General features: G+C 43.9%; 1 protein-coding gene across 4 annotated transcripts in view; it reads right to left on the reverse strand.

Annotated features, from left to right (window-relative positions):
• LOC110507646 (neurobeachin) overlaps nucleotides 1-7,878 on the reverse strand; it is a 340,890-nt gene extending 333,012 nt beyond the window's left edge. For 3 of the 4 annotated variants that reach the window (XM_036965231.2, XM_090224708.1, XM_090224707.1), the window contains exon 1: nucleotides 7,310-7,679. In XM_036965231.2, the coding sequence (XP_036821126.2) occupies nucleotides 7,310-7,579 (270 nt within the window). In that variant the 5' untranslated portion in view covers nucleotides 7,580-7,679. Of the gene's footprint in view, nucleotides 1-7,309 lie in introns of all 4 variants that reach the window. The other variant, XM_036965229.2, reaches the window with a different exon arrangement.
• Between the last annotated feature and the right edge of the window lie 6,628 nt (nucleotides 7,879-14,506).

Consider the following 14,506-nt stretch of genomic DNA (forward strand, 5'->3'; position numbering starts at 1 on the left):
GCATCATCTATCACAGTTACTGTAGGCCTACTGCATCATCTAAAACACTGTTACTGTAGGCCTACTGCATCATCTATCACACTGTTACTGTAGGCCTACTGCATCATCTATCACACTGTTACTGTAGGTGTACTGCATCATCTATCACACTGTTACTGTAGGCCTACAGCATCATCAAGCACACTTACTGTAGGACTACTGCATCATCTATCACACTCTTACTGTAGGTGTACTGCATCATCTATCACACTGTTACTGTAGGCCTACAGCATCATCAAGCACACTTACTGTAGGACTACTGCATCATCTATCACACTGTTACTGTAGGTGTACTGCATCATCTATCACACTGTTACTGTAGGACTACTGCATCATCTATCACAATGTTACTGAAGGCCTACTGCATCATATATCACACTTACTGTAGGCCAGCTACATCATCTAAAACACTGTTACTGTAGGCCTACTGCATCATATATCACACTTACTGTAGGCCAGCTACATCATCTATCACACTGTTACTGTAGGCCTACTGCATCATCTATCACACTGTTACTGAAGGCCTACTGCATCATCTATCACAATGTTACTGTAGGCCTACTGCAGCATCTAAAACACTGTTACTGTAGGCCTACTGCATCATCTATCACACTGTTACTGTAGGCCTACTGCATCATCTATCACACTGTTACTGTAGGCCTACTGCATCATCTATCACACTGTTACTGTAGGCCAGCTGCATCATCAATAACAATGTTACTGTAGGCCTACTGCATCATCTATCACACTGTTACTGTAGGCCTACAGCATCATCAAGCACACTTACTGTAGGCCTACTGCATCATCTATCACACTGTTACTGTAGGCCTACTGCATCATCTATCACACTGTTACTGTAGGCCTACTGCATCATCTATCACACTGTTACTGAAGGCCTACTGCATCATCTATCACACTGTTACTGTAGGCCTACTGCATCATCTATCACACTGTTACTGTAGATCTACTGCATCATCTATCACACTGTTACTGTAGGCCTACTGCATCATCTATCACACTGTTACTGTAGGCCTACTGCATCATTTATCACACTGTTACTGTAGGCCTACTGCATAATCTATCACACTGTTACTGTAGGCCTACTGCATCATCTATCACACTGTTACTGTAGGCCTACTGCATCATCTAAAACACTGTTACTGTAGGCCTACTGCATCATCTATCACACTGTTACTGTAGGCCTACTGCATCATCTATCACACTGTTACTGTAGGCCTACTGCATCATCTATCACAGTTACTGTAGGCCTACTGCATCATCTAAAACACTGTTACTGTAGGCCTACTGCATCATCTATCACACTGTTACTGTAGGCCTACTGCATCATCTATCACACTGTTACTGTAGGTGTACTGCATCATCTATCACACTGTTACTGTAGGCCTACAGCATCATCAAGCACACTTACTGTAGGACTACTGCATCATCTATCACACTCTTACTGTAGGTGTACTGCATCATCTATCACACTGTTACTGTAGGCCTACAGCATCATCAAGCACACTTACTGTAGGACTACTGCATCATCTATCACACTGTTACTGTAGGTGTACTGCATCATCTATCACACTGTTACTGTAGGACTACTGCATCATCTATCACAATGTTACTGAAGGCCTACTGCATCATATATCACACTTACTGTAGGCCAGCTACATCATCTATCACACTGTTACTGTAGGCCTACTGCAGCATCTAAAACACTGTTACTGTAGGCCTACTGCATCATCTATCACACTGTTACTGTAGGCCTACTGCATCATCTATCACACTGTTACTGAAGGCCTACTGCATCATCTATCACAATGTTACTGTAGGCCTACTGCAGCATCTAAAACACTGTTACTGTAGGCCTACTGCATCATCTATCACACTGTTACTGTAGGCCTACTGCATCATCTATCACACTGTTACTGTAGGCCTACTGCATCATCTATCACACTGTTACTGTAGGCCTACTGCATCATCTATCACACTGTTACTGTAGGACTACTGCATCATCTATCACACTGTTACTGTAGGCCTACTGCATCATCTAAAACACTGTTACTGTAGGCCTACTGCATCATCTATCACACTGTTACTGTAGGCCTACTGCATCATCTATCACACTGTTACTGTAGGCCTACTGCATCATCTATCACACTGTTACTGTAGGCCTACTGCATCATCTATCACAGTTACTGTAGGCCTACTGCATCATCTAAAACACTGTTACTGTAGGCCTACTGCATCATCTATCACACTGTTACTGTAGGCCTACTGCATCATCTATCACACTGTTACTGTAGGTGTACTGCATCATCTATCACACTGTTACTGTAGGCCTACAGCATCATCAAGCACACTTACTGTAGGACTACTGCATCATCTATCACACTCTTACTGTAGGTGTACTGCATCATCTATCACACTGTTACTGTAGGCCTACAGCATCATCAAGCACACTTACTGTAGGACTACTGCATCATCTATCACACTGTTACTGTAGGTGTACTGCATCATCTATCACACTGTTACTGTAGGACTACTGCATCATCTATCACAATGTTACTGAAGGCCTACTGCATCATATATCACACTTACTGTAGGCCAGCTACATCATCTATCACACTGTTACTGTAGGCCTACTGCAGCATCTAAAACACTGTTACTGTAGGCCTACTGCATCATCTATCACACTGTTACTGTAGGCCTACTGCATCATCTATCACACTGTTACTGAAGGCCTACTGCATCATCTATCACAATGTTACTGTAGGCCTACTGCAGCATCTAAAACACTGTTACTGTAGGCCTACTGCATCATCTATCACACTGTTACTGTAGGCCTACTGCATCATCTATCACACTGTTACTGTAGGCCTACTGCATCATCTATCACACTGTTACTGTAGGCCAGCTGCATCATCAATAACAATGTTACTGTAGGCCTACTGCATCATCTATCACACTGTTACTGTAGGCCTACAGCATCATCAAGCACACTTACTGTAGGCCTACTGCATCATCTATCACACTGTTACTGTAGGCCTACTGCATCATCTATCACACTGTTACTGTAGGCCTACTGCATCATCTATCACACTGTTACTGAAGGCCTACTGCATCATCTATCACACTGTTACTGAAGGCCTACTGCATCATCTATCACACTGTTACTGTAGGCCTACTGCATCATCTATCACACTGTTACTGTAGGCCAGCTGCATCATCTAAAACACTGTTACTGTAGGCCAGCTCCATCATCTAAAACACTGTTACTGTAGGCCAGCTGCATCATCTATCACACTGTTACTGTAGGACTACTGCAGCATCTATCAGTAGCAGCCTCTGATCCATCCATCAGCCATCCATCAGCCACCCATCCCTCACCTTGTCAGCCACCCTGTAAAACAGATGTGGGATATGAAGTGTGGCAACGTGCCAGCTGCCACCCAGAGACACCACCAGCTAGGCAGAATGGTGATGGGGATCTGCGGTGGCTGACCAGAATCATAATCATATTCTAGATGACTAGTTCTCTGACCTAGTCAGTAATATCCAGAATATGCTAATGTAAATACACTGTGTACTGGTCCCTGATCTTAGCATTATTGGGTTTCAGAGAAGCACTTCATGAACATGATGTGTTATTACATATTTAATGAACTGCTGGGACAAACTACAGGTGAGGAACAGACTGCTGATCAAAACAGGTTTTTCATTTTGTTTAGTCCCCACATTCCCTCAATGGTCATTTTTCTCCCCCACCCCCTCAACAGTCTTTACTCTGCCTTATTTATTCATCACTGCTACAGTTGTTGTTGTACATAGCATATAGTGCTATTTATATTCATATTGTTGTTGTTTTTATTACCATTTAGATCATTTTAATTAACTTAGTCCTGCATCTTGGAACTCGAAGCCTAAGATTTTCACTGTACCCAGCAATCACACCTGCAACCCTGTACATGTGACTATTATTAAACACTGAATCTGAATGTTGCTAAGTGAAAAAGTCCTGATTAATCTCATCCCTCATTAAACAATCAAATTCCTGGGTAGTATTCACTAGAAACCAAACGGAAGAAAATAGACCTGAACTTTTCCAATAAGAAACGGTCATTTTCGTTTACAAAATGTTTTCAGTTGCGAAACGTTTTGCTACGGTGTGCATTAATGAATTACAACCCTGCTGAATGAAACCTAGAGGGGAGACTTAATTCATTATGACACGTTATCTTATTTACAGCTTTATTCAGACTGGCTTCTATAGAGAAGATAAACGAGCTAAGCAGGCTTAATGAGCTGAGATGATGGAAGGTGGCACCGTGGGGCAGGATACTGCCTTATAGCATCACAACACAGTGTTGTAGCATCTGTCTGATAGGAGGTTCATTATTCTCCTCCACGGGACAGTGTACAGTTGATGTGTCAGAATGGATTTGAGCCCTTTAAGACCCAGGAGTGGTGTTCCATCATCTAGGTTGCATCCCAAATGGCACCCTATTCTCTATACTGTAATGTACAGTACTACTTTTGACCAGGGCCCATAGTGCACTATATAGGGTGCCATTTGGGACATAACCTAGTCTAGATCGAGGGATGGCCAACTTCAGTTCTCAGCCATATTTATCCTTTAGTTTAACTAGGCAAGTCAGTTAAGAACAAATTATTTTTCACAATGATAGCCTAGGAACCGTGGGTTAACTGCCTTGTTCAGGGGCAGAACGACAGATGTTTAACTTGTCAGCTCAGGGATTTGATCTAGCAACCTTTCGGTTACTGGCCCAAAGCTCTAACCACTTCGGCTACCTGCCCCCCAAAATACCCTAGTTATTCATAACACTAGCTAGATTCAACATGCCAGTCCATAAGTTCAGGATTCATGTACACATCAAGATCATGTGTACAAGGTTTTTACAAGGCCTCATACGATAGATCACTATGGTCGAGTTCCTTCCCAAGTACATTGCAAATGCATGCAAGATCTTACAATGCCTGGATAGGTACTGTATTTTTAACATATCAGCAAACCACATCATATGATATCACCATCTGATACCCGACTGCATAGTCGATGATGACGACATAGCACGCAACCATTGGTTGACTCAATGCAATGCCTGCAAATCTAGTCGGGCAGGAACTTGACCTATATCTCTCTTCCCGTCCTACTCCACCTCTTCCTACTCCTCCTTTCATCCACTCATCATTGTCAACCTGCTCCTACTTGACTCTGCTCTCAGTCGCTCCACGTCTCTCTCTCCATTGTTCTGTAATCAGACTGGTCTCTGTTCAGAGTCCTGACCCTCTGAATCATTCATTCATACATACAGGAGAGACACGATTAGCATTATATTAGCATTATGCTAAAATGTTCCCTCCATCCCACTGTCTCTCTCCAATTGAGACCGTGCTGCTACGGTATGTGTTCATCCAACCTCAAGTGAACTGTGGGGATATGAATCAGACAGATGCAGCCCTGCACACTCATATGGTGCATCCAAAATAGCACTCTATTCTCTTTATAGTATACTGGTCAAAAGTAGTCCACCGTATAAGGAATAGGGTGCCATTTGGGATGCATTCTACATCTCTACCCTAGCCTGCTTGTGTCTGTTTTCCATTACAGCAATCACCTTTTTAGATTCCATTTTTGCTTTTAACAATACCTAATTGAGTGTTATGCTATTCATTCTAGTTCTCATGTAGGGTAGTTTGTCCTGCCTGATGACAGAGACGTGTTAATGGAACCATTAGTTAGAGGAGAGGAGACATTACTCAGAAAGAAACATAATGTTCTCGACAGAGAACTGTTCACCATCATACACACTGTTTCTTCATACCAGGGGCACATTAAAAACACACCTCCTGACATGCAGCACTAAAAACCATCACATGAAACAGTGTGTTCACACATGGAACTCTATTCCTATAGTTTCACTACTTCTGACCATAGGGCTCTGGTCAAAAGTAGTGCACTATATAGGAAATAGGGTGCCATTTGAGACTCAAATACAATTTCCACTTCTACAAGGAGTTGATGGATGATGGTTAATATAGACAGTTTTTCCATCCAACACATCTCTCTACAAATGAAAGCTATCATATGAATCAACTATAGCCTATTAGGACTGATATTTCCCCATTTACCCATTTACCCAGATATATTAGACAGGAAGCCTAAGAGGCCAAATGGGAACTATTAGTGAAATATGATGATTGAATGGACTGGTTCCATCTTCATACCTGCAATAGCTACCATTAAGGTTGCCTCTTATGCTTCTACATCTGCATTGCTTGCGGTTTGTTCAGGGGCAGAATGACAGACCTTGTCGGCTTTGAACTTGCAACCTAACCTTCCGGTTACTAGTCCGACACTCTAACCACTAAGCTACCCTGCCGCCCCAGAGCATGACAGAGCATACAGGTGGAATGGGTAATGCAGCCAGACCACAGCAGCACACATCTCTGCCCTGTACCTGCTACAGACATACAGACACATGCATGAACACACAGACAGACAGACATACATACAGACACACCCCACTGGGTACAGACGTCAGTTTAACATCTAGTTTTGATTGACATTTGGTTGAGTTGTCAACTGACATGAATTCAGTGTGAAATCAACAACAAATGTCACCATGTCATTTAGGTTAAAAACTTGGGTGAAAAAAAAATATGAAAAGCCCTTACACTGATGACTTTCTGCAAATTCTATCAGTTTTCCCACCTTCATATAACATCACTTTCATTTTTGGGGTTGAAATCACGTGGAAACAACGTTGTTCAACCAGTTTTTGCCCAGTGCGACACCTTCTGTGGTCCCATCCACCACATCAGATTGGGGCACCATGTATCTGATCTGATGTGTTCTAAATATTGCAAATGGGTCATGTTATGTTAGCTGTCATCTTCAGATGTTGAAATGTTGTCTAACAAGCACAAGCTCAAATGAGGAAACAGTCACACTCCATAAGAGTTCAGAGTAATGCCTCAATCCCTAATAAGAATGAACCCCATCTCTAATAACACCCTATCTGTAATCTCTAGTTACATGTTCTCTAGACTACAATATCAGACCTGTACAGAACAGAACACATGCAGCAGCAGCAACCCCCGTTTTGCCAGGCATCGAGTCATCCACTGAGACCCGTACCCTTTATTATGGTGCTACACTGTAGCGCTCTGTGCGTGTTGATGATGTTGTGTTTGTTGCATGTGTAAAATGCTGTTTCTGAAATGGTTTATATTTCCTTACCAGGTTGAGCACAGTCTCCACGATATCCCTGTTGCTAACCTCCCCCACCTGGATCAATCCGATCAGAACCGCGAATTTCATCTTGATATTCCGGATGGGCACCTGCGGGTTGATTATCCCGCCCGGTAGAACCATAGAACCCGAGCCAGATACCATTATTTTCCCGGTACCAGAGCACCCTTGCTGCCCATGACCCGGGGGGATTTCACGGTCCGAAAGAGACACAGCTCCCGGCATCTTCACCACCGGCCTCTCACTTGTCGTGTCCATTCAACCAGATCGATATCACCTGCTTTAATCGCTGTTCAACTGCATCAATTAATTAGGATACAAAATAGAAGATTCTGGAAGAACCTGACGAAAGGGAAACCCCTATATTGTTTACATCCACTCTCTCTGCCGTGCCCGAATAGGAACCGCAATCTGGTAACAATTTATTGAGGGTAGAACGAGCAGTGTCCTTCCCTGTACTCAGACGTCTTCTGGTAATCTGAACAGATTGAAGCTGAACAGCGCCGCAACCGCTGCAGGGTCTCTGGGCTATGGCTCGGTCATGTTGCCCCCTGCCTGCGGGAAGAAGCGCGTCACATGAGGTGTATGTAATCTTAGGAGAGACTACTTTAAAGGGATTCAACAAAGCCCTTTACAGTTGAATAGGCTGTGAATCAGTCCATCTTTGTGGTTGTATTGCTGTCTAAACTTAATTTATCAAAGCAGTAGCCAATAGAAGGGAGGAAAAGGTTACTCAAAAGCTTTTTAGTGAAAGCGCCAGTAACACAATAGAGAAAGCACCTTATTAAAGATTAGATTGTGAAAAGCTATGCGGGTAGTTTGAATAATTATTTTATTAAAGGTAGCCTAAATACAAGTGGCACTTTATTTATCTTTATAGTACACTAGGCTTTGGTCAAACGTGCACTAAATAGGGTGCCGTTTGCGACTCATTTTCTGAGTTATACGAGTCATACAATGGGAGGACACTATTCTTAACATATCTTTTTACTTCCAGACAGCTTCACCGTAGTATATCATTCATTCTATTGAACAGTTAACCATTACTGCACCAAATGTTGGAAAATAAAAGAATACGGAATTACTGTACCTTTATTGTTTAAATGTAAGTCATTACAATAAATCATTTGAATTAATCACCCTTATTATTCCTTGTGTAATTCCTGCACAAAACCACAATCACACACACAGAAAGAGAGAAAGAGAAGACACGCATGCAAGCACACAAACACAGAGAGCAGAAATGACTGCACTGTCAGAGCTAGAAACACAAGCATTTCGCTACACCCGCAATAACATCTGCTAAACATGTGTATGTGATTTCATTTGATTTGACACCCACACACACGTCAGGGTAAGGCTGTCTACTTGTCTTTTATTTAATTATGTAAATAGGACTCCTGGTGTCTCGCAGCTCATTGAACAGTCCGTAGATGTGGAAGTGACCTTGGAGAGTCTTCCTGCAGAACCATAGAAGAGCAGACAGAACAGAAATAACAGGTTTGGGGGAAGTTACTAATATTGTGTCCCTAATGGCACCCTATTTCCTATATAGTGCACCTCTTTGGACCAGGACCCATAGGGCTCTGGTCAAAAGTACTGTACTATGTAGGGAATAGGGGCCACTTGGGACGGGACCCTGGTCAAAGTAATGCACTATATAGGGAATATAGTGGCATTTGGGACGCCAAATTAATCTGTAACCTTACGAATCCAGTCTGTTTGATGAAGCTGTATTGTTCAGAAATCAGATGATGCTATCTAGTGGATAAATGAATACATTATTTCAATGAATATGGGAGGAAACTATATAGATATATATATATATATACACACACAGTGCCTTGCGAAAGTATTCGGCCCCCTTGAACTTTGCGACCTTTTGCCACATTTCTGGCTTCAAACATAGATATAAAACTGTATTTTTTTGTGAAGAATCAACAACAAGTGGGACACAATCATGAAGTGGAACGACATTTATTGGATATTTCAAACTTTTTTAACAAATCAAAAACTGAAAAATTGGGCGTGCAAAATTATTCAGCCCCCTTAAGTTAATACTTTGTAGCGCCACCTTTTGCTGCGATTACAGCTGTAAGTCGCTTGGGGTATGTCTCTATCAGTTTTGCACATCGAGAGACTGAAATGTTTTCCCATTCCTCCTTGCAAAACAGCTCGAGCTCAGTGAGGTTGGATGGAGAGCATTTGTGAACAGCAGTTTTCAGTTCTTTCCACAGATTCTCGATTGGATTCAGGTCTGGACTTTGACTTGGCCATTCTAACACCTGGATATGTTTATTTTTGAACCATTCCATTGTAGATTTTGCTTTATGTTTTGGATCATTGTCTTGTTGGAAGACAAATCTCCGTCCCAGTCTCAGTTCTTTTGCAGACTCCATCAGGTTTTCTTCCAGAGTGGTCCTGTATTTGGCTCCATCCATCTTCCCATCAATTTTAACCATCTTCCCTGTCCCTGCTGAAGAAAAGCAGGCCCAAACCATGATGCTGCCACCACCATGTTTGACAGTGGGGAAGGTGTGTTCAGCTGTGTTGCTTTTACGCCAAACATAACGTTTTGCATTGTTGCCAAAAAGTTCAATTTTGGTTTCATCTGACCAGAGCACCTTCTTCCACATGTTTGGTGTGTCTCCCAGGTGGCTTGTGGCAAACTTTAAACGACACTTTTTATGGATATCTTTAAGAGATGGCTTTCTTCTTGCCACTCTTCCATACAGGCCAGATTTGTGCAATATATGACTGATTGTTGTCCTATGGACAGAGTCTCCCACCTCAGCTGTAGATCTCTGCAGTTCATCCAGAGTGATCATGGGCCTCTTGGCTGCATCTCTGATCAGTCTTCTCCTTGTATGAGCTGAAAGTTTAGAGGGACGGCCAGGTCTTGGTAGATTTGCAGTGGTCTGATACTCCTTCCATTTCAATATTATCGCTTGCACAGTGCTCCTTGGGATGTTTAAAGCTTGGGAAATCTTTTTGTATCCAAATCCGGCTTTAAACTTCTTCACAACAGTATCTCGGACCTGCCTGGTGTGTTCCTTGTTCTTCATGATGCTCTCTGCGCTTTTAACGGACCTCTGAGACTATCACAGTGCAGGTGCATTTATACGGAGACTTGATTACACACAGGTGGATTGTATTTATCATCATTAGTCATTTAGGTCAACATTGGATCATTCAGAGATCCTCACTGAACTTCTGGAGAGAGTTTGCTGCACTGAAAGTAAAGGGGCTGAATAATTTTGCACGCCCAATTTTTCAGTTTTTGATTTGTTAAAAAAGTTTGAAATATCCAATAAATGTCGTTCCACTTCATGATTGTGTCCCACTTGTTGTTGATTCTTCACAAAAAAATACAGTTTTATATCTTTATGTTTGAAGCCTGAAATGTGGCAAAAGGTCGCAAAGTTCAAGGGGGCCGAATAATTTCGCAAGGCACTGTATATATATATATATATATGGCCCAATCCCAAATCAACCCCTAGAACAGGGGTGCCAAACTTCATTCCACAGAGGGCCGAGTGTCTACGGGTTATTGATTTTTCCTTTCAATTCAGACCTAGACAACCAGGTGAGGGGAGTTCCTTACCTATTGTTGAACTTAATTAACCAATCAAGTACAAGAGAGGAGCGAAAACCCATAGACACTTGGCCCTCCGTGGAATTAGTTTGACACGTGTGCCCTAGAACCATACCCTATGCACTTGATTGGTGTATGCAGTATGGTGAAACATGTGCCTAGCAAATCAGAGTGCAAGTTGGAGCTATTACCATGTTTCTCTGCCTGTAAAATCCTCTCATATCGCCACAAGTGCACAGGGCATAGGGTCTAGGGGTCAATTTGGGATAAGCCATCTTTTGTGATCCCTCCATCATTAATCTCATAATTTCAATAAAACATATTCCATATGTATGAAACACAAATAAAAAAAAATGTACAACCCTGAGTTGAGAGATGAACAGACTGAAGGTTGTAATACACAGTATGACCACCAGGGAGCAACAACATCCTGTAAATAATAAATAATCATCATCATTTGGCGGGTGCTTATGTTTGTCCTATTTCACACATGCATAAGTGTGTATTAATATACGTGAGATTTGTAAATCGTTTTTTTTACATATCCTAACTTCCCCTGAGACACCCTCGGAGAGTGGGGGCAAAGCCAGGGTCTGCCAATATCAACGGCGATCCTGGAGAAATTAGGGTTAAGTGCCTTGCTCAAGGGCACATAGGCAGTTTTGTCTTCCACCCTTTCAAAAAAACTGGGTGCTATTTAAAGGAAATATTTCAAGTTTGGTATCACTCTGTTCTCTCCCTGATTCCTTTCCACTATGTGCTCCCAGGCCTCCTGGCCATTGTGTTCTTTTTTATTTATTTATTTCTTTTTACTCCGTTTTCTCCCCAATTTCGCGGTATCCTATTGGGAGTTACAGTCTTATCACATCGCTACAACTCCCGTACAGACTCGGGAGAGGCAAAGATCGAGAGCTGTGTGACCTCCAAACACAGCCCAACCAAGCCGCACTGCTTCTTGACACAATGCCCCCTTAACCGGGAAGCCAGCCGCACCAATGTGTCAGAGGAAACACAGTGCACCTGGCAACCGTGTCAGCGTGCACTGCACCCGGCCCACCACAGGAGTCGCTATTGCGCGATGGGACAAGGATATCCCAGCCGGCCAAACCTTCCCCTAACCCGGACGACGCTAGGACAATTGTCGCCGCCCCATGGGTCCTCCAGTCGCGGCCGGCTGCGACAGAGCCTGGACTCGAACTCAGAATCTCTAGTGGCACAGCTAGCACTGCGTTGCAGTGCCTTAGACCACTGCGTCACTCGGGAGGCCCCGGTCATTGTGTTCTTAACCAAAATAGGGCCTCCAGTCCAATTCTGTCTTGTCCTATTTGTGTAGCATGTGACCCTGGACACCAACTCACTGCCTAGCATGCTGCTATAAGGAGACCAGGGGGTTAGAACCCCTCTATGGCTAATATAGCTCTAACTTGTCCTGGTCTAATAGTGAACGGGAGTGTCTGTTCTGACGGAGTGTGCACGGGAGAGATGTATTCTGACAGACTGGGTCTTGACTTACTTGACTTTCAGCTCCTAGTGGAGCAAAGAGCCTCGACGGTGCTCATCTCCAGCTAACTCTGTTCTGGGCGGTTTTCTTGACCTCATCCCAGGCGGTTTTTGCCTTTTTCGTCTCTTCCTCATTCATCCTTCTCCATGTCTTCTTTAGGCGGCCTGTGACTGTGTGTGGTGTTGTGGTATTCGGGAGAGAGGTATGTAAACATGATCTGGTATATTGTTGCTGGCGGTGTCCCTGACATCACATGGGTGTTCTCTATGGTGTGGAACAGCTATGTGGGGTCAGGGGTGAAAGGTCATTAGAATGCTGGGAGGCCAGTAGATTGTTATAGATGGACTTTTTTTGGTTTGGTTAAGACAAATTCCCTGAAGATAAGTTGACTGAGAAAAAAATCTAATTTACTGCAACAACCTGGGGAAAAGTTATAGGGGAGAGGGAGAGGAGGGGTGATGAATGAGCCAATTCAAAGCTGGGATGATTAGATGGCCATGATGGAAATTTTGCCAGGACACCGGGGTTAACTGTTACGATAAGTGCCATGGATCTTCAGTGACCAGAGTCAGCACACCTGTTTAACGTCCCACCTGAAAGACAGCACACTACACAGGGCAATGTTCCCAATCACTACCCTGGGGTATTAGGATCTGTTTTCTGCTTATTTTTACCAGAAGTAAGATTGACTGGCCCTCCAACACCACTTTCAGCAGCATCTGGTCTCCCATCCAGGGACCGACCGAGATTGACCCTGCTTAGCTTCAGAGGCAAGCCAGCAGTGAGATGCAGGGTGGTATAGAGTAAAGGCCTGGAATGCATTCCACATGGCACAAAACTAGGGCTTTGGTCAAAAGTAGTGCACTATGTAGGGAATAGGGTGCCATTTGGAATGTGAAGTAGAAAACGCAACATGTGAGGTGGGGTGTTGACTAGCAGAACATACAACTCTGAAAACAAACAAACTACATGTCATGTATTGTCATGTTGTGTCTTGTTTTTGTCCTTTCCCTTCACCCTGTCTCCCTCTGCTGGTCGTTATTAGGTTACCTTTTCTCCCCCTCTTTCCCCCAGCTGTTCCTTGTCTCCTCCTAACTACCTCGTCACCCCTTTTCCCACCTGTTCCCTTTTTCCCTCTGATTAGTCCTCTATATCTCTCTCTGTTTTTGTTTCTGTCTTTGTCGGATTCTTGTTTGTGTTATTCATGCCTGAACCAGACTATCGTCATGTTTGCTGCAACCTTGTCCTGTCCTGTCGGAATCTGCCGGTCCATCTGAGCCTACGTTTGTTTTGTTATTAAAGAAGCTCTGTTTACGTTAATTCGCTTTTGGGTCCTCATTCACGCACCGTAACAGAAGAATCCGACCAAGAATGGACCCAGCGACTTCGGATCCTCTCCACTCAGCCGTCGAGATCCAGGGAGCGATGCTAGGCAGACACGAGCAGGAATTGTCTGCTGCTCGACATGCCGTTGAGACCCTGGCCACCCAAGTCTCCAACCTCACAGAACAGGTTCACCATCTCCGCCTCGATCCACCGGCCACTTCCAGGGCTTTCGAATCTCCGGAGCCCAGAATCAATAACCCGCCGTGTTACTCTGGGGAGCCCACTGAATGCCGCTCGTTCCTCACCCAGTGTGATATTGTGTTTTCTCTCCAGCCCAACACTTACTCCAGGAGCACTGCTCGTGTCGCCTAGGTCATATCTCTCCTTACTGGACGGGCTCGTGAGTGGGGCACGGCAATCTGGGAGGCAAGGGCTGAGTGTACTAACCAGTATCAGGACTTTAAGGAGGAGATGATACAGGTTTTTGATCGATCTGTTTTTGGGGAGGAGGCTTCCAGGGCCCTGTCTTCCCTATGTCAAGGTAATCGATCCATAACAGACTACTCTATTGAGTTTCGCACTCTTGCTGCCTCCAGTGGCTGGAACGAGCCGGCTTTGCTCGCTCGTTTTCTGGAGGGTCTCCGCGCAAAGGTAAAGGATGAGATTCTCTCCCGGGAGGTTCCTTCCAGCGTGGATTCCTTGATTGAACTCGCTATTCGCATTGAGCGACGGGTTGATCTTCGTCACCGAGCTCGTGGAAAGG

The sequence above is a fragment of the Oncorhynchus mykiss genome, chromosome 27 (genome assembly GCF_057628025.1).
Source record: "Oncorhynchus mykiss isolate SJ-2025 chromosome 27, ASM5762802v1, whole genome shotgun sequence".
NCBI lineage: Eukaryota > Metazoa > Chordata > Actinopteri > Salmoniformes > Salmonidae > Oncorhynchus > Oncorhynchus mykiss.